Source organism: Mastigoproctus giganteus, chromosome 7 (assembly GCF_048544385.1).
Source record: "Mastigoproctus giganteus isolate SK-2022 chromosome 7, ASM4854438v1, whole genome shotgun sequence".
Taxonomy (NCBI): domain Eukaryota; kingdom Metazoa; phylum Arthropoda; class Arachnida; order Uropygi; family Thelyphonidae; genus Mastigoproctus; species Mastigoproctus giganteus.
Genome location: NC_143581.1, coordinates 8,204,358 through 8,232,075, shown reverse-complemented (window position 1 = coordinate 8,232,075; position 27,718 = coordinate 8,204,358). Strand labels below are relative to the sequence as shown.

Here is a 27,718-nt window from a genome sequence, read left to right as displayed (position 1 = left end):
ACTGGTGATATTCTGGCTTATGTTAGCCATTTATGGACAAATTAAATGGAAAAGTTTAGTGAAACACAAGCAGTTGCTCGACATCTCAAAGGCTTTCGATCGTGTTTGGCATAAAAGTCTTCTAGACAAGCTTCCATCTTATGGTTTGTCAACTGTTTTTTGTAATTGGTTATCCCGTTTTCTCTCTGATCGCTCACTGTGATGGTAGATGGCTCTCTGTCTTCTAACTTCTCCACCAATGCTGGTGTCTCCCAAGGTTCAGTTCTTTCCCCCACTCTTTTCCTCTAGTATAATAATGACCTTCCATTGACTGTAAATCCTATCCATAGTTTTGCTGATGATAGCAAATTGCATTCCACTTTCCATTTTGATAAATCTTACCCTGTTCAATCAGCTTCAGTTTCTCGAATGTCCACTACCAATTCCTTAAATGCCGATCTCCATGTAATTCTCCAGTGCGGCAAAGACAACTTAGTTTATTTCAATCTTTCTAAAACTCAGTCTTGTCTTATATCTCGCAAAAAGGATTCTTCTGCTCCTATGCTTATCTTTGGTGACAATCCGATTTCTAGGCAAGTTGATATATCTCTTTTGGGGATTACCCTGACTTCTAATCTTTCTTGGCACAAGCACATTACAAATATTGCTTCCTCTGCATCTAAAAAACTTGGTTTTCTCTTTCGCTCTTGGTGTTACTTTTCTTCCAAACAGCTTTCTGTACAAATCGAAAATTCACCCTACCATGGAATATTGTTCCCACATCTGGGGTGGTGCCCCCAAAACCTCTCTCAAGCTTCTAGATTCCATTCAGAAGAGGGCAGTTAGGTTAATTAATGACTCCTCTCTAACGGAGTCTCTCCACTCACTGTCTCATAGACGTACTGTTTCTGCTGCATGCCTTTTCTACATACTTCCATGGGCACTGTTCTTCTGAATTGGCTTCTATAATTCCTGCTCTCTCTTTCAAAACAGTCCGAACACATGCCGAAACCAGCCAACATCTATTTACTGTCCAACTTCAAACTCACAGAACCAACTTTTCATCTTCCTCGTTTATTCATTCAACTGCTGTTTTCTGGAACAACTTTCCTTCATATGTCTTTCCTGAAAATTACAGTCTACAGAAGTTCAAGTCTAATGTCAACAAATATCTTCTTAACCTCCAACCCAATCATGGTGCTAAGTATTATAGGTTGTAATACCTCTCGTGTTTGGGGTTTTCATAAAAAAATAATAAAAAAAAAAACTTACCAGACAAACTGGTTTGTCACTACTGCACTTTAGTTCTGCTCACTCGGTAAACAGATGGTGCATGTTATCAATAGCGACAATACACAGACTGCCCCTGCTGTTGCTTTGATTTAAACTTTTAACTATTGATTGGCACTTGTGGGTTGGTCATCCTCTCTGTAATAGAACATTTCTGGATTTATTAGATGACTGTTTTCTATATTACCACATTAAAGAGACAACAAGAGAAAACAATATTGTTGATCAGATTATCAGATCATGTGAAAGTTTTTAGGGATGGGTATATGCCACAAGTATACCTAATTCTAAATGGGAGTTGAATGATTTTATGATAACTGAAAGGATGATAAAAGTAAACAAAATATTTGAGGCTAATGGACTCTATCTAATTATATTAAAAGATGATAGCAAACCTTTACCAATAATTATGAGATCATCTTTAGATGGAAGGTCCTCTACAGACTGGAGATGTGCAATTTTCTCACCTGTTCACAAAGAGGAATCAAAGGGTGAAGTGAGGAATTATAGACCTGTAGGCATGGCTCCTTTACCAGAGAAAATAATGGAATCAGTGGTTAAAGACATAATGCAGGATCATCTTGATAGGAATGCAGTTATGTGGAAATCTTGACCAAACTGATTAGAAACTGTGACATAGTTGCAAAGGAACTAGATGCAGAAAGTAAGTTGACATATATTTAGATTTCAGTAAAGTTCTAGATACTGTTACACATCAATGACTGCTGTACAAATTGGCATTAGGGGCAAATTAATGCTATGGATAAAAGGATGGTTGAGTGACGGGAGACAGTGGTTATAGACGTGTGGAAATTTTCCTTCATCCAGCAGGTAATTGATCGGTGGCACAAACTTCCATCTGTAGTTGCAGAAATTTAAGGAAGAATTAGAGAAACTATTGGAAGGGATGGACAGGTGATATGAGAAGCTTTTTTGTTTTTTGCCACTGCTATATAGCTTACTTTCTTACCATGTGAATTAATGTTATTAGTGTAGTCCCTCAGGGTTCAGTATTGGGACTCTTACTGTTTTTCAATATTTATTAACAATACTGATGGAGGTATACTAAGTTTATTATCTAAGTTTGCTGATAATACAGAGGTGAGGGTTGGTTAATCAAAGTAACCAGGGTATGCTGATCCAAGAAGACCTGCATAAATTAGGTAGATGGACTGAAAAAGTAGTAATTGAGTAGAAATAATCCCAGAATACCATACCATACCATACTCAAGCTAGAGGAGGCAAAATTCCTGTGACAGTTCACAGGAATTTTGCTAGCAGGAACAAAAATGTGATTATCCCATTGTATAATGCAACAGTTAGGCTGCATCTTGAATATTACATACACGTTTGGAAGCTTCATTTTAGGAAGGATGTAGATATGTTGGAATAGGTGCAGAAAAGAGATTATTCAGTAGCACAATATGGTACCCTTACCAAGAAAGAATTCACTTCTGTAAATTGCAGTGTGTGGAAAGTAAGCATCTGCTCGGAGTTTTAATTTGAAGTGTTTAAGGGTTTAACTTAGAGCTGCACACATAATGTTGACTGTGCAGTACCAATAAATGGGCTGCAGGTTGGACATCCCTGCCTTATACAGTGGGATAATCATTTCCTCCTGGCAAGGTTCCTGTATATCATTGATAGAACCCAAAAGTTGTTGTAGCAGCGTGTTGTTGACACCATGCAATGAACTTCACATTGAACAATCTTGATAGGTCTTGTTCCTTATGAAGTAATTTGAGTAGGGTGTTACTCAAATGTGGTGTGTTATTCCAGGACTACTGCTATGCAAATGCAACAATACCTTGCATTTATTAATGTTAAAATTCAATTGTGTCTGCTAGGAGTCTTGATTTGAAGTGGTTAAGGCTTTAACACTTAGAGCTGCCCACATGGATGGACTGCACAGTATGAAGAAATATTTCATGCTGTGCTATGGGCTGTAGGTTGAAACCCATGCCTTATACAGTGGGATAATCATCTCCTTCTTTCCAAAGTTCTTGTATATTGTTGATAGAACCCAATGTCATTTAACCATCCCTTTATCCAAAGTTGCACATTGCTCTAATTTATACAACAGTCACTTATTTCAGTAAACCCTTTTAGGTGAACTCGTAGTAGCTAATCAAACTGATAATCACAGTAGAGCCATACTCTCCCTTAAAGAAATCCATGATGTGATTTTTTTTATCCCACATTATCCAGATGATCTTGCATTACACATACCCAACTTACAGATTATTTGTAGTTACTGACTTCTCCCTTTGAACTACCCATGTGAATAGGAGGTAAATACATTTGCATATCTCCAATCTGTAGAACTGCCCCTGAATATAAGGATGTTCTCAATGTTATGGCTAAAAGTTTGATTGCATCTTTTTCAGCTTGTTTTAATATAATTGGATGGATTTCATCAGGTCTAAGTACTCTGTTCACTTTTAGTTGTGGCAGTTTATTTTCCAACTCCCTTTCAGTTATAAAATAATTCAAATCCAACATTATTAGACAGACATTTGCTAACCCCAACTCTAAAAACTTCCTCATGAGTGAATACCCAAAATACATATTATTTGTCAACAACCTGAGCAGGATCTTCAAATAGTTATGTCATTTGTGTCCAGTGTAATTCATCCCTTCTAGTGTTATCCACAAACAAAAAAATTCTTTGTGTTCTTAGTCAAAGGCTGTGATTGGTTAGAATCATACAGTGAACTTCAATTGCATCACAAAATAAGGATTTTGAATAGACATTGTTATGTAATTAAACAGTACTGGAGAGAGATTGAATTACAGTTATTGCATTTTGGTGGTGGCATACAATTTACACTGCGACATATGAGTTTTGTGTATTAGTTATCATTAATTTGGAAGAAAATTCTAAAAACATCTTTCAAACTGGGAACATCAGTTTCTCAGAAACCTGTATAGAATCAGCCACAGATGCCTTATCTACTTTTAGCTTCAACAATTTTTATTTCACGGTCCTTTCAGTTATCACAAAACCATTTAACTTGGTTACAATTAGCTATATTATTGGTATCCTCACCTTAAACATATCTTTCTATGTGAATATATATATGCACAATTTTTATTCAGTTTGTCAGCAACTTGTACAGGGTCATCAGTAACTGCATTCTTTATGAACCAGTGAATCACATTGGTCCACTATACAGCAATATCTCGCTTAGCATGGCTTCAAACAGCACAGGTTTCACTATAACACGGTTTTCAATTAAGTTTGTCTGCGAAAAGGCCTTTGGTATCGGGTTCCATAATAGTCATAAAGTTTATTGCTTTATGACTATAATGTTCCATTGCCCTGAAAGCTCCTGTTTGTTTATATTTTTGTATCTTATTTTTGTATTTTTGTATCTTAGTTTTCAGAGGAAGCAATAAACTTTGACTAAGTTTAAGTCAAAAATTTACAATAATAGCCTAGACACATACTCAACATATATGCTGCATTGTCGTAGCCTAGGTATGCATACATATATGCTGAGGTGCCAACTCTATTGCCTCACATGCACATGTGCAATAGCTCTCCGTAAGCAGTCAGCAGAAACAGTGTTCAGTGTTCCATTCTGATGAGACAAGGTGATAGCTTTTCATTTCACAATTTATTTTTTACCCCTTTAAATATGAAACGATGAGTCAAAAAAGGAAAAGTAATGAAAGCGGTGGAGCTACTAAGCATAAATGGCTTACATTAGAAAAAAAAAAAACTTGATATTATCAAGTGCCATGAAGATGGTGCATGTTATGCTAAAATCTTGCAAGAAAATGGAATGAATGAAGCGAACAATTTCAGTGCAAACAATTATTTGAAAGAAGGATCAGTATAAAGAGCAGGGAATTCCTACAGCATCTTACATGACGAAAGTAATAACTAAGCAAAGAAGTCCACTATTGATTAATATGGAACATCTTTTATTAATATGGATAGAAGATTGTAATTAAAAGAGAATTCCTTTGAGTCAAAAAATCATTCAAGCAAAAGTCATGAGCCTTTATAACACACTGAAGGAAAAAGAAGAAAATGAAGAGGAGAGGAGACTAAAGAAATATTTACAGCCAGTTAAAAACAGTGTTGGGCTTCACAATGTTCATATTTCAGATGAAAGTGCAAGTGCAAATAAAGACACTGCTGTAAGGTTTCCCAGTGAATGGAAAGACATCATTGAGGAAGGTGACTACAAGGATGAACAAATTTTCAGTGTTGATGAAACTGGACCGTTCTGGAAAAAAATGCCCTCGCGAACTTTTTTAGCTGAAAATGAAAAGGCCCAACCTGGATATAAAGCATCAAAGGGTCGTTTAACACTTTTGTTGGGTGGAATTTGGGGATTTTAAATTGAAGTCTCTACTCATGTTCGCAGAAAACCCAAGAGCTCTAAAGAATTGCATAAAAAATACATTGCCCGTAATTTGGCGATCCAATAAGGAAGCATGGATTACAAGAGAATTGTTTACGGAATGGTCCACAAATTATTTTTGTCTGACGATTGAATGTTACTGCAAAGATGAGGGGGATGGAGTTCAAAATTTTGTTGCTTTTAGACAATGCACCAGGCCATCCACCTGAAATTTTTGATCTCAATGAAAATATAAAAATATGCTTTCTTCCACCTAACACAATGTCTCTTTTACAACCCATGGATCAAGGCGTAATTGCTACATTCATGGCGTATTATCTGTGGCAAACTTTTTCCCAAGCAATTGAAGCTTCAACATGAGTGGGATCATCATCTTTACAAACATTTTGGAAAAATTATAACATCATGAATGCGATCAAAAATATATCTGCATCTTGGCTAGAAATCACTCTCAACAACATGCGTTCTGTTTGTCAACATGTTTTGCCCCATTTTACAAATGATTTCACTGGTTTTTAATCGCAAGTTCAGACAACTGCTGAAGAAATTGTGAAGATCAGAAAAGACTTTGGTTTGAAACTTTGGACACTGCCAATGTACATGAATGCATTGACTCACATGCAAATGACTTAGATGATGCAACTCTCATTTAAATTGATGAGCAAACTGCATATGAAAAAGAGGAAAACAATTCTGAAGTAGCATCAAAAGAATTTTCAACAGAAGAATTGGAGAAAGTTTTTCGGGGGATTGACGTGGCCTGCAAGGTGATTATGAATGGAGATCCGAATGTTGAACATAACATCAAGTTACAGCAAATTTTACAGACTTCATTATTGAAATACCTAAATAAACAAAGCTTTTTTCTCGTCTCTCATGATGTTGCCTTTTCATTAATAAAATTTTTGCAATATTTTTTATGTCAATCCTTTTAATTGGCCATCAAGCATAAATTGTTTATAGATTTATTATAATTTGTTTATAGACTGTTTCTCTGCAATGCATTCAATTAAAACCCATTATAATTACAGCTCAATCAGCATGGTTTCACATAAAACAGAACAGTTTTGGTACCAATTATCAGTGCTATGCGGGATATTGCTGTATTGTTAATTTATATAAGCAGAGAATTCCTTCTGCTTCTCTTTGAAATCTTAGCCAAGGATTTGTCATCTGACTTGGTGTGCCCTACCCCCAAGTGTGATTTGGTTATAGACTATATATTTTTTGTGTGTGGGAAAATCCCTATAGTAAGGGATTCCCCCACCCCCAAAATTTATAATTATCCCCTTTCATTTTTATTCTATGTCACTAACTCATCAGTTCATGTAGCATTTCTTTGGGGCTAAACCAGGAACAATGTCTCTTTAAATGCTTCCTGTTTGGTAGTTGCATTTTTTAATAACATTAATTGGTTCCACAGAAAAGAATTTTAAAAATCCCCGACGTCATTATAATCACCTTTGTGAAAACAAAAGTTCCAAGTTTTCTTTTGTGATTTGTTTCATTTGCTTCAAAAATGGCATTTGGAAAGTTTTAATTTAACTAACTTTGCTGATGAAAAGAGATTTTAATAAGAGTAAGAGAATTTTAATTTTTTATAAGATAACGTTAATGTATTAAAAATAAGCTCAAACATTGCATTCATTTTATTTATAGTAAATCCAAGTTTTTAATTCCTGTTTATTAGAACCCTCCCCTTATAGCTTCTGAATGACTTTATATCGAGTATTTATGCAAAAATTAAATTGTGTGTCTGATTTAATCCCAATTTTAGAGATATTTAATGTGACTTTGACACATCTTGTAATGTGTCTTGTTTTTTTTTTTTTTTTAATAAAGTTTTAGGAATTTAACAGTTGGAGATGGAACAACTAATAGGTAAGTGAATTTCATGTAACAAAATATATATATTTGAAATGTGTGAAAACAGATCTTGCAGTAGCTAGGACTGTTATGTTAATATGAGGTGTGGCTATTAAATAAAGAGGCTGTGCATGCAGCCATTATCATCATCATCAGCCATTTTCAATCCACTGCAGGATGAAGGCCTCTCTAGCAACTTTCCAGTTCCTTCTATTTTGGGCCCCGGATGCCAAGCGTTTTCCGTGGCCAAGCGATTTTCTGAGCTCTATAAAGCGATTCAAAGCGTTCTCCTTTAAAGGAATCACTCTTCTTTTAAGTTCCCCGTTAGTTTCTCTTAAGTTCTTAAAAAAAGCACTGTAGACTTCATCTTACAAGTTGTAAGTTAAGTCAGGAAAGAAAAGACAACTTTCCTTTTAATTTTATTAGAGTTACTAACCCAACTAACCTAACAACCGCTTGGCCACTCGTGGCATTACTCCTGCCTCCCCGTGGCGGGGCCGGTAACCTGAGTGGGAAAGCAAACCCTCAGGGCCAAAAGGAGTACAAAATGGACAAAGAAACCTTTCCCTCACTTGATCAGTTGAGATCACCTACTGATCAAGACCAACCCGATCATGACACTTATCAAAATCAAAATAAAAGACAAAAAACAGATCTATGTCAACAAGATCACCCAGCCTTTCTCCTTATTCATTCTGTATCAGACTCTCCTGTTAGCAAATTATCCCCATTTCTAATCCAGAAATGCTTGGAAAATGCTGCAGGACCACCGAAGATGGTAAAGCGATTACAGTCTGGAGATCTGCTGGTAGAGACAATGAAGCCAAAACACTCGGAATTATTATTAAAACTGACTACTTTTGGTGGAATTCCTGTGAAAATAACGCCTCATGCCACTCTGAATACATCAAAAGGAGTTATAGCAGAGTGGGATCTGATTAACATCTCAGAGGATGAAATTGTACAAGAATTGACAGATCAAAAAGTAATACATGCAAAAAGAATATTAATCCGGAAAGATGGAGAATTAAAGCCAACAAGGAACATAATACTGACCTTTAGTACCCCAAACTTACCAACAATGGTTAAAGCAGGGTATCTGAATTGTCGTATACGTCCATATATACCGAATCCCATCAGATGTTACAAATGCCAGAAATATGGACACTCCCAGGTAGCATGCCGTGGCACTATGATTTGCCCAAACTGTGGCTCAACAGAACACACTCAAGCTGATTGTACCGTAACCTCCTTCACCTGTCCCAATTGCAAAGGTAACCATCCGGCATATTCCAAAAATTGTGAAATGTGGAAAGTGGGGAAAGAAATACAAAAATACAAAACAGAAAAGAAAGTAACGTATCAGGAAGCCAAAAAGCACATCATGCAGTTTATGCCAAAACGCACGTATGCACAAGCAATCCAACAAAATCATTCTATTGCTACTCAAACTGACATTGCAGTCCCTCCAAACATTTCTTTTGCAGATTGGGCCAGGTCCGTGCTTAATGCTAAGCCACAACCTGCCAAACACAAGCAACTGGAACAAGGAATTAATACACCTATTTCAGTTCCTCCTAACGTGCCTGAAACTACAAAAAAAGCAGAAAAAACAGTACCTACAGACCATGCTCAGACCAAGAAACAATTCCCTATACATATGGATGTTGACAACAAAACTGACCAAGAAGAAACTATATTAGAACTTCATGCAGAAGAACACATGGATACAGAGAGACCGGTTTTCCCCAAAAAAGACAGAAATAAATCAGATCGTTACAAACAAACTGCTTCAAAAAAACAGACGGATCTAAACACAACTCCTAAAAGCAAGTAATGCAGCACATACTTCAATGGAATTGCAGAGGCATACGAGCCAATATTGATGATATATATGACCTGGTTAATAAGTACAATCCAGTGAGTGTTTGTCTGCAAGAAACAAATTTAACACCACAGGTAACTCTCTCAATTAGAAACTTCACAATGTACAGAAAAGACAGGAATACTGCAAAATCCGCACATGGAGGAGTAGCAATACTAGTTAACTCTAAAATCCCAGTTCGACATATCTCTCTACAGACTGACTTAGAAGCTGTTGCTGTGCGTATTGCGCTTGGAATAACACTAACTCTTGTTTCAATATACCTCCCACCAAACAGACTTTTCATGCTTAAAGAACTAGAAGATCTTATAGCACAATTGCCAAAACCTTTCTGCCTTTTGGGAGATTTCAATGGGCATCACCCATTGTGGGGATCTTCAAGCATGGATAAAAGAGGACATATGATAGAGACATTACTGAATCAACAGCAGTTAACCTTGCTAAATACTGGCCATCACACTTATGTCCATCTACCCACAGGCTCCTCTTCAGCAATTGATCTGTCAATCTGTTCTCCCATACTGTTCCCCAGTATGGAGTGGTCAACCTTATATGATCCACACAACAGCGATCATTTTCCAATTATATGTAAAATTCAAACAAAACAATCCCATTCTCCAGATTACAGAGTAAAATGGAAATTCACGAAAGCGAACTGGACAAAATATTCATTCTGTGTTTATTTTGATGATCAATTTATTAGAACACAACCAATAGATAAAGTCACAGAGCACATCACCGCACAAATTTTGGCAGCAGCTTCTGAGGCAATTCCTCAATCCTCTGGAAACCAAAAAAGACATGCAAAACACTGGTGGAATGAGGCCTGTAACAGTGCAAAACGAGAAAGAAATAAAGCTTGGAACCTGTTTCGTAGATTTCCTACAACAGCCAACCTCATTTTATATAAAAAACAGAAGGCAAGGGCACGACAAATCAGGAAACAAGCCAAAAAAGAAGCGTGGATAACATTTGCCAGTACCATCACGAAGGACACCAGCAGTCGGCTAATATGGAAGAAAATCCAACAATTAAATAATAAGTACATTCCCTTTTCTGCTCCAATCTTGATTAAGAATGGACGAGAACTGTCCTCCCCAAAGGAAATATGTGATTTCCTTGGAGAGACCTTCAGTCAAATATCATCAGCTTCTGCGTACGACAATCCTTTCCTGAAAATCAAAACCTCTGCAGAAAAATATAAATTAAATTTCAACACCAACCAATCCCTTCCTTATAATCAACCATTCATCCTAGCTGAACTCCAAGAAGCTCTGAACAGATCAGCAAACAGCTCAGCAGGACCGGACGGAATCTACTATATAATGCTTAAACACCTAAATAATACAGCTTTAAGATTATTACTAGTATTCTACAACAGGATATTTCTTGAATGTGTTTATCCTTCCTCATGGCATCATTCTGTAATTCTTGCCTTTCCAAAACCAGGAAAGGATCAATCGCTTCCACAAAACTACCGACCAATTTCCCTAACCAGCTGTTTGAGTAAAACACTAGAAAAAATGATACATAGGAGATTAAAATGGATACTAGAAAGCAAAATGCTACTAAATATCAACCAATATGGCTTCAGACAAAACAGATCCTGTTTGGACCTTATGATAAGAGCCGAAACTAACATTCGGAATGCATATGTTAAAAATGAACATCTGGTAATGGTGAGTCTAGATATTGAAAAGGCATTCGATACCACATGGAGGTATGGCATTCTTCGAGAGCTGTATACCCTAGGGTTGAGAGGACAGATACCTCAATTCATCCAGAACTTTCTCAAGTGTAGAACCTTTCAAGTTCGTCACCAGAATGTACTTTCACAATATTTTATTCAAGAAGAAGGGGTGCCTCAAGGGTCCATACTTAGTCCTACCCTCTTCGCAATTAGACTAAATACCATGACACAGAATATCCCCAAAACCGTAGAAATATATATGTATGCCGACGATCTTGCTATATCATGCCATTCACCAACCATTAACAGCATAGAGAGACAGTTACAACTTACCATAAATAAGTTAGAGACATGGACTGTACAAAATGGTTATCGCCTGTCAAAACAAAAGACAATTGCAGTTCATTTCTGTAAAAAGTGCAAATTACATCCAGAGCCTGAACTTAAATTAAAAAACCAACCAATCCCTCTTGCCAGCAATATCCGCTTTTTAGGTTTAATATTAGATACTAAACTCAATTTTGCCATGCACATAACTTATCTCAGAACTCTCTGCATGAGAAAACTCAATATACTCAGAGCCATCTCTGCCATGGCATGGGGTGCAGATAGATGCACTCTCCTACATTTGTATCGTTCGCTCATCAGGTCTCGTCTAGATTATGGTTCAATAGTATACGACTCAGCTAGGAAAACTGTACTTACAAGACTGAATACAATACAGCACAGTGCTCTTCGCACTGCTCTTGGAGCTTTCCGAACATCTCCGGTCCAAAGTCTCTATATAGAGGCATACGAACTACCACTCCACCTCAGAAGGAAAATGTTACTCCTCACCTATGCAGCCAGGATTAAAAGCCTTCCAGATCATCCGAATCAACCGCTGCTTTTCAATCCTGAAAGGGTAACATTCTATAACAATAAACCCACTGAAAATAGACCAACTGGTATTAGACTACAAGATGTGATGCATAGCTGGAATGTTCATTTTGAAAACACACTCAAAGAAACCAAAATATCTGATCCGTCTTGGTCCTCAAACCCACCTCACTGTGATACCTATTTCCAACAATGGGGAAAAAAGTCCATGGAAAGCTGTTACATCAAGCAACTGCACGAAGGACATGCCGCTAGCAATGCGCAGAGCTGCTTAATATATACAGATGGCTCAAAATCAGATGATGCCGTAGGTGCTGCAGCAGTCTTTCCCACATTTACAGTATCTGTATCTCTCCCGGCTGAATGTAGCAGTTATACTGCAGAACTTTATGCAATCCACCTAGCTATATACAATATCAATATCTGTCTCAACACTAATAGTTTAATATATACAGACTCCATGAGTGCGCTTTCCGCAATAAGTAACAATTTCTCAACCCCACATCCCATAATAAAAGAAATCCGGTCTCGTTTAAATCATTTGAGGAATCTGAATCATACCGTAAGTTTCTGTTGGATTCCAGGGCATGCTGGAATCACAGGTAACGAAACAGCAGACCAAGCAGCTAAACACCCAAAGAGCAACGCACCTCCATCTTACCAAGTACCCTATATAGATTTATTAAAACATATCCGACGTGTCTGTAGGGAACAATTGTTAAACATTTGGAAGACACAGACAAACAATAAATTATTTGAAATTAAACAAGAACCACAAATATGGAGCTCGAGCTCGAGGAAAAACAGGCATGAAGAAGTAATACTGGCAAGATTGCGCATAGGGCACACACACCTGACCCACTTGTTCCTGCTCATGGGCGATGACCCTCCTGTATGCATGCATTGTTCATCACAACTTACAGTTCGACATATTCTGTTAGATTGTTCGTATTACTCCCATATCAGAAATACTACCTTCCTTTCCCTAACACAAGTGAAACCTTTATCACTAACCCACCTATTGGGAAACAATGCCAATCTGGATGAGCTTTTCGCTTATCTCAAATTAGACTTTATGAATATATCTAATAACAAATAAGGCAAACTACTGTACCATTCCAAATATCTGAATAGGCACATTTTGGCCTCAGTTGCCCTTGTGCCGAAAAACCTCCACACCACCAACAACAACAACAACCTTCTATTTTGAGCACTGGCCATCCATTTACTACCCACAAACTCGTGAATTTCATCTGTTCATCTCCGTCATTAACTTCCAGGTTTTCTTCTAGCTCCTCTTAGGTACCATTCTGTTATTCTCTTAGTCCATCTGTCATCATGACTTCGAGCTGTGTCCTGCCCAAGACCATTTTAGTTATTTTGTTTTGATCAGAATGTCCTTTACTTGAGTTTGCTGCCTAATCCGTGTGTTTCTCTTCTTATCTAACAGTCTGATTCCCAATATAATTCGTTCCATTCTTCGCTAGTTCTCAGCTTCTCTTCCATTCTTTTGGTGAGTGCCCAATGTATACTCACCAATGTATACTCCCCACCATGACTTATGGAAGTTTCACTTCCATAAGTCATGGTGGGGAGTATACAATGGTTCATTATTTTACGTTTCAGACAAACTGGGATATTGCTCTTCAGTATGTGACTATATTTCCTGAATGCTATCCATCCAAAATTTATTCTTCTCTTGACTTCCAGCCATTTATCATTATTACAGCTAATAACTTGTCCCAGATAAGTATATGACTCCACCTTTTCAATTACTGCTCCTTCAATCATTTCCCTTTCTGTGGCATACTTGTTCATCATTATTTTTGTTTTAGCCATATTCATCTTTAGTCCAAAATCCTCCAAAGATTTTCCTCTAATTCTTTGGGATCGTGGCTTATGACCACAATGTCATCTGCAAATCGTAAATGGTTTAGATACTCTCCGTTCACATTGACTCCTTTCTGCGACCAATCTAATCTTCTGAAAGCTTCCTCAAGGGCAGCATTAAACAGCTTCGGAGATATTGTGTTTCCTTGTCAAACTCCTTTCTCGATTTTAAATTTCCTGCTGTGTTTGTCTAGTCTAATAAAGGAGGTAGCATTCTCATATATGTTCTTCAAAATCATAATATGTGGGGTATCTATGCCTTGTCTTTCCAGTGCCCGAAACATTGCCTTATGCTGTATGGAGTCAAATGCCTTTTCATAATCCACAAATGCCAGGCATAATGGTGTTTTATATTCATTTGCTTTCTCCATTAGCTGTGATATTACGTGAAAGTGATCCATAGTTGAGAATCCTGTCCTAAAGCCAGCTTGCTCTTTCGGTTGATTCTCATCAAGTATTCTTTCTAATCTGTTAGTAATGACCCTTGTGAACAACTTGTAGATGTGGGATAACAAGCTAATTGGTCTGTAATTTCCAATTTCTGATTTATCTCCTTTCTTATGCAGCAAAACTATGATTGCATTATTCCACTGCCTAGGCGTCACACCTTTTCTAATGCACTTTGTGAAGAGCCTTGCCAGTTTTTGTGTTATGTCTCTTAATTTGACCAACTGATGATGTTACCAACAGCAAACTCAAAATGGGAAGCATTCAAGGAACTAATCTTGGAGGCTACCAGGCTTTACATACCAACTAAGAAATATTGTTCAAGGTTTAGGCCTAAATGGTTGTCAGATGAACTAATGAGACATGTGGCAGAGAAGAAAAATGCATGGGATACATATAAATTAATGGGTGACATGGAAGCCTATGATAGATATAAGTTGGTCTGTAACCAAGTCACAAAGGAGATTAGGCAGGCAAAGGCAGACTACGAAAAATCCTTGGCAAAGGATGCAAAGAAAAACAGAAAAGAGTTCTTTACATACTTGAACTCGAGAAGGAAAGGGATGAATCAGATTGGTCCACTGGATATTGATGGTTCAACAGTTGAGGATCCTGCTCAGGTGGCTAACAATCTAAACGAGTATTTTGCATCTACATTCACGCATGAGGAGTTATTCAGGAAGGAGAATGATGTAGGTAAAGTAAACATTGGCAGTGAGCTGGATGATTTTGTAATAACTGAGAGGAAAGTGGAGGAGAGATTGTTGAGGATAAACATAAAAAAGGCACCTGGGGTGGATGGGATCTATCCAGTTATATTAAAGGAGGCAGCAAAGGAAGTATGCAAACCCCTAGCCATAATTATGAGAGCTTCTTTGGACTCAGGGGAGGTACCCATAGACTGGAGATGTGCAAATGTAACCCCAATTCACAAAGGAGGATCAAAGGCTGACACAAGTAATTATAGACCTGTTAGTTTAACTTCTGTTCCAGGTAAATTAATGGAGGCACTGGTTAAAGAAGCACTGCAGGATCATCTAGACAAGAATTCAGTTATAGCTCAGACGCAGCATGGTTTTGTTAAGGGCAGGTCTTGCCTGACCAATTTGATTGGATACTATGATGTAGTCACAAAAGAACTGGATGCAGGGAATAACTTTGATATTATATATTTGGATCTTAGAAAGGCTTTTGATACTGTTGCACATGGAAGACTGCTGCACAAATTGGAGCAGTGTGGCATTGGAGGCAAATTGCTGCTATGGATAAGGGGATGGTTGAGTGGCAGAAGACAGAGAGTGGTAATCAATGGACACTGCTCAACGTGGACTAATGTTATTAGTGGAGTTCCTCAAGGTTCAGTGTTGGGTCCGTTGTTGTTTTCGGTGTTTATGAATGATATTGATGATGGGATATCAAGTTTAATGTCCAAGTTTGCAGATGATACAAAGGTTGGCAGGGTCGTCAAGGACACTACTGACGCTATGCTGCTGCAACAGGATCTGGAAAGGTTGAACAGATGGGCTGAGAGGTGGCAAATGAAGTTTAACATTGACAAATGTAAAGTACTGCATATGGGAAACAGTAACCCCAGAGCAACGTATCAACTCTGCGGTACCACACTGACAGTGGTGGAGAATGAAAAGGACCTGGGGGTAATTGTGCAGGGAGATATGAAGTTCTCTGAGCAGTGCAGACGAGCTGCAAGAGTAGCTCATGGTGTCTTGTCAATGATATACAGGAATTTTTCTAGCAGGGATAAGGATGTGATTATTCCCTTGTATAAGGCAATGGTTAGGCCACATCTTGAGTACTGTATACAGGTCTGGAGGCCTCATTTCAAGAAGGATGTAGAGCTGCTGGAACGGGTACAGAGAAGGGCAACAAGATTAGTAAATGGAACAAAGGGTTGCTCTTACGAAGAAAGGCTTAAGTTTTGCAAATTACAGAGTCTGGAGACTAGGCACCGGCGAGGTGATCTGATAGAGGTGTATAAGGCCTTGAATGGTTTGAGCATGCTCAATGCCAATGGGATTCTTCATCTTTCTCAGAATAATCACCTCAGAGGGCATAAATTCAAATTGAGGAAGGACGGATGTCGGATAGATGTGCGGAAATTTGCCTTTGGCCAGCGGGTGGTTGGTTGGTGGAACCGACTTCCATCACTTGTTGTTGAAGTTGATAGCCTAAACAAATTTAAAGCTCAACTGGACAGGTATTTCGAACGAACGGAGGGGTGAAATGGGAGAGGGTTTTTTTTTTTGGGCTGATGCTGAATAAGCTTGCTTTCTTGCATCGTATGCCTCTACTAATGCTAATGCTAATCCCAATTTTAACAACTCTACAGTAACTTCATCTTCCCCCAGGGCTTTCTGATTCTTCATTTTCTTCAATGCGTGTTCTACCTCATCAGGAAGAATATCGGGTATGTCATATGTGTTGCTAATTTGCAATCCATCTTCCCCACTGCTGGCATCATTCCCTTGCTCCTTGTATAATTCTCTGTAGTAGTCTTCTGCTATTTGAATTATGCCTTCTCTGCTGTTTAAGTACACCATCACTATTCTTCAGTCTTTTTTATCATTTGTCTTTCTGGATTACTGCTCATGGCTGCTGATTTAAATCCTTTGTTTTCCCTTAATGCTTGTTCTACTTTTCTTGTGTTAAATCTTCTTATGTCCTCTCTGAGTCTCTTTCTAATGGCTTTGCATAACTCAGTATATTCAATTTTCTCCTTGTCAGTGTTTATCTTGCTCTTCATTTTTTGCCTTCCGTTCATCATAACAAGTGTTTCTTGACTAATTTTTTCTTCTTTGGATTTCTTGGTGTGTGGTGGCTGCATGTAGCCACTACACACCAAGTGCCACCTGTGAAACAGTGGTATAGCAGTTGACCTTGAACCTTTCCCTAGTTGTCTGCCATGTCATGTTCCAACACACTCATTCACTTCGCAGTGAGACATGTTTTCATTGTCTTTTGTTTTTGCAGTTTTCTGGAAAAATGACAGGCAAAAGAATCAAGCAACGAATCAACCTTAAAATTTTTAACAAAACCAACTGTCTTATGAGTTGTTATGTTAAGTTTATGGGGAAGAAACAATGTTAAGAGCTTGTGTGTGTGAATGACATAAAAGATTTTTAGAAGGAAGAGAGAATGACAAATGACCAGGCCATATGGTATCCATGAAAACTGATGAAAATGTGGAACAAATAAGGACATTGATTAGAAGTGATTGTCATTTAAGCATTTGAATGGTTACATTAGAACTCAGTATGGACGAAGAAGGCATGAGAAAAGTATGTGCCAAGATGGTGCCATAAATTATGAAGATCAAAGAATGAGAAGATTCTCCAAGTTTTTGAAGATATTTTGAAAAAATTGAGGACCAGACTTTCTGAGTATTGTAATTACTTGCTATGAAGTTGACATTTCCAGTACGACCCAGAAATTAAAAGGCAGTCACAACCAAACAAATCATTGTGTGTGTGAACATGCACCCTATTCACAAGACCTAGCCCCTTGTGACTTTTTTTCCCCTCTCTAAATTGAAAAATTTTCATCCATTGAAGACATTCAGAAAAAATAAACCAAAGTATTAAAAGCGCTTACAGAAGATAACCTCTAGAATTTTTCTGTGCTTGGAAGAAACATATGGAACAGTGTGTGCAAGTCCAAAGCAATTATTTTGAATGGGTCAGCTTGTAAGGTATGAAATATTTCATTATGACTAATTTTACAGTTAAAAGCTTGAAGTACTTTGATTATCTATTAAGATTCGTAGCAAAGCTTATTATCTTTATTAGGAGGTGAGTACTAAGATAAGCTTTGCTAAGAATCTTAATATTTCATTATTTATTTTATTTCCACAGACTTGTTATTTATAGCCACACCATATACAGCAGACTTTCAGAATAACGGCACCTTCAGGGATTCAAGGTGTTTTTTCGATTTTTCCATTATCTAGAAAGTTTTATTTTTATTTCATTTAATGCAGAAATAATGGGGTTAAATAAGAAATAGAGATTAATAATGCAATTTTTATTAACTGTACATAAACATGTTGATGAGCCAATGTTATATTCTGCCATTAATGCACTCCTACTCCGTCCAAAACATCCCGTTCAAAATAGAATGGTGTGTTTATAATATCAAGTTTAGTCTGCACCAGTAGCACAGTGCTATAGTCACTGTCCTCCCCACGCTGGGTGGAAAAGGCCTGGGTTTGAATCCTGTCAATGACGTGAGGCACTTTTATGGGCTTTTTTTCACTCCATGGCCGAGTTAGTCGATCTGAGTCATAGATAGCAAGGTTTTTTCCCCAGAAACTGGGGTTTTTCATCCAGCAAAACAGGGAATCAACCAGAGAACACACAATTTACAGATGCAATACACATGGGTATATGAATTAACTTTCTGGGTGACCCTTATGTAATAGTTCGGATAATATCACGTTTGTCACTAAGCTTTAATGTTGTTCTTCTTTTTTTCTGTGTATGAGGAAATTAATGGAGCCACTCGTTAAAGAAGCATTGCAGGATCATCTAGACAAAACTTCAGTTATAGCTTGGACACAGCATGTTAAGGGGAAGTCTTATCTGACCATTTAATTGGATACTATAATGTGATCACAGGAACTGTGATCACATCATAGCAAGCAAGACAACTTGGAACCCCTTTGGGTTCCAAGTTGTCCCGCTTGCCAATTTTCAAAATATGGCCACCCATTTGTAAGATGAGTGATTTGTAAGATGGATTGTTCAGTTATTACTGTTTTTAATAAAAATAAGTTTCCGATAGTTATAAAAAAGTGTTAGCTTTTTTATAACTTTTTTATATTTTTGTTAGCTTTTGGAACATAACACCCCGTTTTGTACTGGTTTTAGTCCCATGTAACATGGTTTTGCCACCACATGAGATTTTAAGAAAGCTTTTGATACTGTTGCACTTAAAAGGCTGCTCTACAGATTGGAGCAGTGTGGCATTAAGGGCAAGTTGCTGTTATGGATAAAGGGATGGTTGAGTAGGAGAAGACACATTGTAATCAATGGACATTGCTTTTCGTGGACTAATTTTAATACTGGTGTCCTTCGTGGTTTGGTGTTAGGCCCATTGTTGTTTTCTACAATTTTTATCAATGAAATTGAAGAAACATCAGACTTCATGTCAAAGTTTGCAGATGATACAAAGGCTGGCAGGATGGTTAATGACAGGAATGATGATATGCTACTGCAACAGGATCTAGAGAAGTTAGGCAGATGGGCTTAAAAATGGCAATTGAAGTTAATATTGACAAATGCAAAATACTGCATATGTACTACTATTTATGTTAGCAGTAATCTTACATAAACATACCTACCCCATGTGCTTTACACTCAGGATAGTGGAAAATGAAAAATAGGGATAATTGTGCAGTCAGATATGAAGTTCCCTGAGCAATGCAGACAGGCTGCCAGGACAGCTTATGGGGTTTTGTCAGTGTTATACAGGAATTTTTGCTAGCAGGGATAAGAAGGTGATTATCCCATTATGTAAGGCAATGGTCTACCCACATCTTGAATACTGCTTACAGGTCTGGAGGCCACATTTTAAGGATGTAGAGCTGCCGGAATGGGTACAGAGAAGTGCAACGAGATTGGTGAGGGGAACAAAAGGGTGCTCTTATCAGGAAAGGCTTCATTTCTGGAAATTGCAGCATCTGGAGACCAGGCATCTGCGAGGTGATCTGATTGAGGTGTTTAAGCTTTGAATGGATTGAGCAAGCATCATTGCTGATGATGGGATTCTTACTTTTGCTCAGACCACACACACATGAGGGAGGCACAAATTGAAATGAGGAAATATGATTGCAGAATAGATATGCAGAAGTTTGTCTTTTAGCCAGCAGGTGGGTGATTACTGGAACAAACTTCATATATTGTGGAAGTTGATAGCTTAAATAAATTCATTGAAGAATTAGACAAACTATTGGAGGGAATGAATAGGTGAAATGGGAAGTGTTTTTTTTTTTTTTTTTTTTTTCTTTCTGGCTGATGCTGTATAAGCTTGCTTTCTTGCATCATTTCCCACTGTTAATGCTAATTAGAGAAACTGAGTTCAGTTTAAGCAAAAATAATTCTGTTAGAAAAAGTGAGTGGGACTTGGTGCACTCTAGGTGAAAATGGACATCACTGTGACCATGTGAAATATTCATGAAATGAATGAGGAAGTTTTTGGGAGGTTTAGATCTTTTTGTTCAATTCAGTAGGAGTAGTAGTAGAGGCATGCAATGCAAGAAAGCAAGTGTATGAGATAATAACTACAGGAGTAGCAAGCATATAATAATATGTCACTTAGACAGGAGCAGCAAGCGGATAATGATATTTTTGGATATGGCATACACACAGCAAGAATATACCTAGCTCCTTGACATAATATAAATAAATTTCCTGTTTATACTCCAGGATGACCACACAGTCAGAGGAGTTCACAAGATACAGAGAATATGTGAAACAGTATGGTATTTGAACTGTTTGAAACACAGCTTGAACCCCAGTCACTCTAAGCACATGTACTTATGCACCCTCACACCACCACTCAGTCTTGACATAGAGTTTGAATGGTAAAAAAAATATAAAATTAAAAATAAGCATACACTTACCTAGGTTTTCTACATCTGTACCATATATAGAAAAATTAGGTACCAAGTATAGCTAGCAAACCAAAACTAGCTATACTTGGTACCTTGGTATTCTAGTAAAAACTAGTACAGTAAACCCCCGCTATTTGCGGGGGTTACATTTCCTAAGAAATGCCGCAAATACCAAAAACGCAAATACTAAGTTATGGCTCCCATAGTAATAAAGGGGTTCCGTTCCAAAGTATGAAATATATAGTCTAAAATTTTGTCTATGTATGTATATGTACCTTCATAATATGACTATGTACATAGACAGTACATAGTCAAATGCAAGCATATGGCATCGAAATGAAAATAAGAAACAATTTAATATTACATGTAATATTTATTAGAAATTTGAAACAAATCTTTCAAACCAGTGCCTTTGCTAGCTAAAAAACGTATCCCGCCAGTGCTATCACCAGTTTCGCTAAAGTGTTGATAAAGGAGTTTTGCCTTTTCACGAATAATGAGTGAACTTAACGGAATTTTATTTTGAGTTCGGTCTTCTATCCACAGATTTAAAGCCTTTTCCATTTTTTCTAATTTAACATCACGAGTTACAGAGAAAATTTTTGAAGCAATTAGCGCGTTTTCAAGGACACTACAGCGGATTTTTTCTTCCGATTTCTTGATTGATCGTACCATTGACTCATTGATTTTATAATGTTTTGCCACTGAGGAGACACTTTCACCATTAGAAATTTTGTCTAATAACTCAGTTTTATTCGCTAATGTCATCACCTTCTTTGATCTTTTCACATTTCCCTTGTTATTCGTAGCCATATTTTTGTACGGGTTACAAAGAACTTGTCCACAATAAAGTCACTTTCTTCCGTTAACACACTCGAAAAAGTCTGTTTTATACTGCAAAATGGTAGATTTATCACTTTTGTAAGCATATCAATTTATAAGCATATAAATTAAAAACAAACGACGAAACCTTCCATGACAAGCGCATAACACATACTGAACAAGGATTAGCAAGAAACATCCACGCTCGCGATTTTGTCACCCCTCTCCCCCCACCCACTGAGCGCTGTTTTGACCGGGAAAGATAATTTTAGCCACGCCCATGTTTTTTTATGGCGGAAAATGTTCACGGCGCTTTAAAATTCACATTTTTTTAGGTTTCATTTTATATTAAATCAGTGACAGCCAATAAGCGAAACCGCGAATAGCGAGGGTTTACTGTATATCAAGTTTTTCTACAAACCTGTCAGCTTATTTATTTTTTGTTTTATTATTTTTTTTTACCATTCATAGGTCTATAACCATTTGGAAATGGACACATTTATATCCTTTTTTTTTTTCTTTTCTTTTCTTATAATGGAAATGTGTCGAATCTTTTGTACATACTTTTTAAATGCCCTCTATTATGAATGAAAGTAGGTTACAGATGGTCAGGTATTACTTGAGAATGAAAAGCCACATCAGCACCATTTCTGCACAGATCTGATCTTTTTTCTCAGAATTTCAGAACTTACAAAATATCGTTAGGGTTTTCACTAAGCATTTTCAGCTACTCACCATATGAACACTTCTTGAGTATAAAAGTTTTTAACCCACGAGGTGTATTATTTGATGACTTAATACACTTGAAATATAATGCAATGTGTGCATTACCTAACTTCTTTAAATAAATTTTATTAAACTAGCTTCAAGACATGAAAAATCTTTTGCTTTATCATTGACTACAAAATAAAAATGGGACTGGATAATGTGAATAAAATTAACCAATTAATATAGATTTTATTAAATTATAGATTATAAACTAAATTACAGGTTTTATTAACTTAAAAATATATTCATGCGCAGCAAACCACTTCCTCTCTTTGTTGGCACTATAGGCTGCACTCAATTTTTTTTATTGCAGATACAAATATAAAATTACTGTTTATAAGTGGCTCAGTGTTTATCTGAATAAGTATTAACTTCTCTTTTCTGTTGTTTTTGAAGTTGGAGTTTATTGATGTTGAAGCAGTTTGTTACTATATATATATATATATATTTTTTTTTTTTTTGTACTATTCATCATTATAATAAAAAAAATGAAATTTTTATTATTAAAACTTCCATTACCATCACATTTTTAGAGTGCTAAATCACTTAATGCTGATAATAACAGGTGTTGAATCATTCTGTCTCTCTCTCTCTTTGGCGCCTCCGTAGCCAGGTGGGCAGGAGCAGCAGTTCAAGCCAGTCACCACCAAATACGGAGGATGCGGAAAGGTCAAGGGAATGACCACCACATATCCCCGGAGCGGATATGTGGTGGTCATTCCCTAGTTTGCTAATGCTCCTAAAAACCAAATAACAACTCTCTCTCTCTCTCTCTCTCTCTCTCTCTCTCTCTCTCTCTCTCTCTCTCTCTCTCTCTCTCTCTCTCTCTCTCTCAGACACACTTAGGCAGGAGTAGCAGTAGTAGATTATTATATATTGATTTTCTTACTGAAGATGGTCCAATAATAGACCAGAATGCAAATGAACTAACAAAATATGACCTATTTTTATGCAAGATGTTCAGTGCCCGTAGGCTAGTTTCTTATTTTGATAAAACCTCCTCTAGGCTATTTGGGGTATTGGTTACATTATAGGTTTTTCAAACTGAGTTCCATGGAATTTTGCAACTTTTTTACGTTTGCTTTTGGTTTTAATGAAAGAGGGACACATGACCTGTCTTGTCTCTGCGCATAAATTAGTATATCTACCCCAGTAATAACTAAAAGTACTAATAGTCAACAATATGATAAATATTCTTGTTGACACTGACCACACTGGAAATATAGCAAAAAAAAAATTTTAAATAGAAAATAAAATCCACCCATATAGATAAAGAATAATAGGAAAATGTCAAAAACAAGTATTATTTGTGTACATTATGCAGATAATGAGGATTTTTTTTTTTTTTTTTTTTTTCAAATCAGAAAATTTGAAAATTCTGATTTAAAAAAAAAAAATGAAAAATTTATTTTTCCCAATCAAAGAAAAAAACACCCTAATTAATATTAAATGCACTATTTTAATCTATCTGCACAGTTACAAGATTCAAAAAATTTAACATTAGGTTAACTCCTAAAATAATTAAATTGCAATAAATAAAATTAGTACAATACTGTAGTATAATGCATTTATAAGCATTGTATTACAGTATTGTACTGTCGTATTTGAACCTTAAATGCTACTTTTTGTTTTTAATTTAATCTTGCTAATATGTATATATAGGGTTACCACCCGTCCTCTTTTAACCGGATTTGTCCGGATTTTTTTGTCTAAAATTTTTGTCTGGGTGGATTTTTATAAATTTGTCTAAATGTCCGGATTTTTATATTATACGCCATTTTTTTTTTTATGCAAGCTCCATGAAAACTACCGAGTTACGTTATACAGAATCTTTTTCAGAATAGGAGACGATTCTTCAATTCGAATTTCTGTGTTGACAATTAGGCGGAAAACCCCGACGACGCTCAGTTTAGTGCATTGAGATTGTTACCAACCCACGCCTGCTTCAGAATTTACGTACATATAAATTTTATATAGTCTAGCAATACAATATTTTGGTTTAGAGAGTAGATAATGCGTGAAGATCAGATGGTGTGCTAGAAAAAGATATATAATTTACAGGAATTCCAGCATGTCAAATAAATATTGACAGTTAGAGGGACTGTTTTCTCTAGTGATTGCAGAATATGAAAACGTGGATTTGAGCTGTGTGCACACCAGATTGATCGAAAGTTGCGTACTGTCGACTAAATTTGGTATACTTATCAACGATCCAATCAAGAGGCAGACACTAGTTTATTTAATACCAAAGTTTACCTTTTTTTAAAATACTGTTTTTCACTTTAATTACAAAAATATTTATTATTCATCTTTATACCTGTAGGTACTTTTCTGCAATTAGGTTAGTTTAGTTGTGAATGTAAAACATAACCTAACCTTAATAAAATTTATGCTTCACTACTTACAATAAAAAATATTTATTATTATTTCAATTATAAAAATTAATATTATAAAGACTATACTTCCCCTAAAATTCCTAAAAGGAAGTGCATGTTTACAGAAGAGATGAAAAACAAATTTCCATGTTTTGTATCTGGCCGAGAGGAATGGGAAGCTGAATGTAAAGTTTGCAGAATGGGGACATATGTTTCAGTAGCCAGTAAAGGGGTTGGTGATTTGAAGCATCACATGAAACTGAGAAGCACAAGAAAGCAGTTCAAGGTGAGGCCTCTTCGGGAAAGGTTACACATTTTTTTGTCAAAGCTGTCGGTAAAATAGAATATGATCTGGCTGCTGCAGAGGGTACCTTTGCTTTTCACACTGTTAAACATTATAATAGTTACAAATCAATGGATTACACAACTGTCATGTTAAAAAATGTATTTTTTGATTCTGAGATAGCAAAAAGATTTTCCTGCTCTAGAACCAAGACAGAAGCCATTGTAAACTTTGTACTTGCAAATCATTCTCTTAATGTTACTGTAAAAACTTTAAAAGAAAATAAAATTGCGTACTGTGGGGTCTCAACTGATGGAAGTAATCATGTTTCTGAAAAAAATCTTCCCATTAATTATTCAGTATTTTGATGTAAATGAAGGAGGGTTACAAACAAAATTAATTGAATTACAGAAGATGCCTAACAAGACTGCAGATACCATTTCTACGTATGTTAAAGAAACTCTTGAAAAAAAATGGTTTGTGTGAAAAATGTATTACATTCACTGGGGACATCTGCAATACAATGTTTGGAGGACTGAGACAAAATGAAGAAGGGAATAATGTCTTTGCAAAATTAAAGAAATTGTTGCATAACAAGACTTTGATTGGAGTGGGCTGCCCTGCACATATTTTGAACAATTGTCTTCAGAATGCCGCAGAACTTTGGGAAGTTGATGTAGAGAACATTGTTTTTAAAATTTACCAGTATTTTCATAATTATATACAGTCCAGACTGAAGAGCTTAAGGAATACTGTGAGTTTGTTGAGATTGAATATAGATAGCTCCTTTCTCACAGCAAGACGAGATGGCATTCATTATTTCCAAGCATCACAAGGCTCATAGATATGTTTCCAGCTTTACAGGCTTATTTTCTGTCCCAAGGAAAACTGCTCATTGTTGATTAAAAGGTTCTTTGAAAATGGATTTAGTGAGATTCATCTTTGGTTCATGCAATCACTTATGAGTGTATTCCATACACATACAACGAATTGAAAGGGAAAGTAACTCAGCTGCAGAAGTGCTAGATGTCTTAGTCTCAGTGAAAGAAATTATCTTGAAACAGATGGATCACAACTTCATGCCATTAAGCTATACAAAAAACATGATGAAGGACTTGTACTTGAATGTGAAAAATTTTCTAGTGATACAAAAAATCTGTACAGAAATTGCATGGAATATTTAGATAAGTGGCTTCACCATATGGAATCCATTTCCTGTTTTATGTGGATGAAAATGGATGCAGTACCAAGCTGGAACGATGGAGAATGTTCTATTTCCTACTTGATTGACAAAGGGGTAACAATTGATGATGTTAAGTGTTTTGACCAATTTAACAAATTGAAGAAATTTTTTGAGGGTAAAATGAATAATAAAGACTTTAAAAACATGCTTATACATGAAAAGTGGGCCAAATATTTTATTAATTCAAAAAATATTGAATTCCATTCAGAATTGTTGAAAATTGTCCAGTTTTTCTTTGCAATTCCTCCTCACAATGCAAATGTAGAGAGAGTATTCTCTCTAATGCAAAGTCAGTGGATGAAAGAAAGGAATAGGTTAAATGTCAATTCTGTAAATAGTATTTTGTTTTTGCAGTACAATTTCAAACATATGTCATGTGTTGATTTTTATACATATTTGAGAGGCAATCCAGAGCTATTGAAAGAAATAATTTCTCAAGACAAATATGAATGTACTAATCCTAAACATCAGTAAATGTGGTTTACATTGTCTTTATTTTATTATTTGCATAATATATTTGTCCTCTTTTTTTTAATCCAAGATGAACTTTTTATCCTCTTTTATTCGCCCCAAAACATGTAAATGTTCTCTTTTTATGAGTGCAGAAGATGGTAACCCTATGTATATACATGTGACCCCCGCTTAATGCTGATAATTTGTTCCGTAAAAACAGAGCGCTAAGTGAATCCGCGCTAAGCGAGTGCCGATTCTCATAAGGTAACATATGTATTTGTGAGTTGCGGTCGGTGCCATAGGATATTTCCTAATCAATAATAAACAGTAGTGAAAAGATGCACAAATGTCAGTCAAAATATTTAATATTCAAATATTTGTACATATAAAATATTCTGCATTACATACGTATATAATTATGTGGTAACTACTTATCAAAATTAAACTTAAAATTCCAATTAAAATCATGAATTTAATTGATCTAAATTGATTTAATTTAATTGATGAATTTAATCAAGAAAAATGTGTCGATTTTGCGTTGAACTTTGGCCCTCTTCCAAATAAACTAAAAGGGGTATTAATTTTAAATCCCCCGCACCATTACCACCCAACAATAAAGCCAACTGATCCTTCGCCGCTTTGAAACCTGGCATGTTTTTTCTTTACCTGGCATGTTTTTTTCTTCTTTCAAAATGAAACTTCTTTTAGGCATTTGTTTCCACAAAAGTCCCGCTTCATCTATGTTAAAAACTTGTTGAGAAGTATAACACATAATACCCCTCTTCAATAATTTTAACAAGTTCTTTTTTGAAAGTTTCAGCTCCTTAATCTGCACTTGCGGCTT

At 36.3% G+C, this 27,718-nt stretch overlaps 1 protein-coding gene across 2 annotated transcripts in view; it reads left to right on the top strand.

The window, feature by feature from the left end:
- Dysb (dystrobrevin binding protein dysbindin) overlaps positions 1 to 27,718 on the top strand; it is an 82,962-nt gene that overhangs the window by 27,538 nt on the left and 27,706 nt on the right. For both annotated transcript variants that reach the window (XM_090378636.1, XM_090378635.1), the window contains exon 3: positions 7,488 to 7,526. In XM_090378636.1, the coding sequence (XP_090234762.1) occupies positions 7,488 to 7,526 (39 nt within the window). The remainder of the gene's footprint in view (positions 1 to 7,487; positions 7,527 to 27,718) is intronic.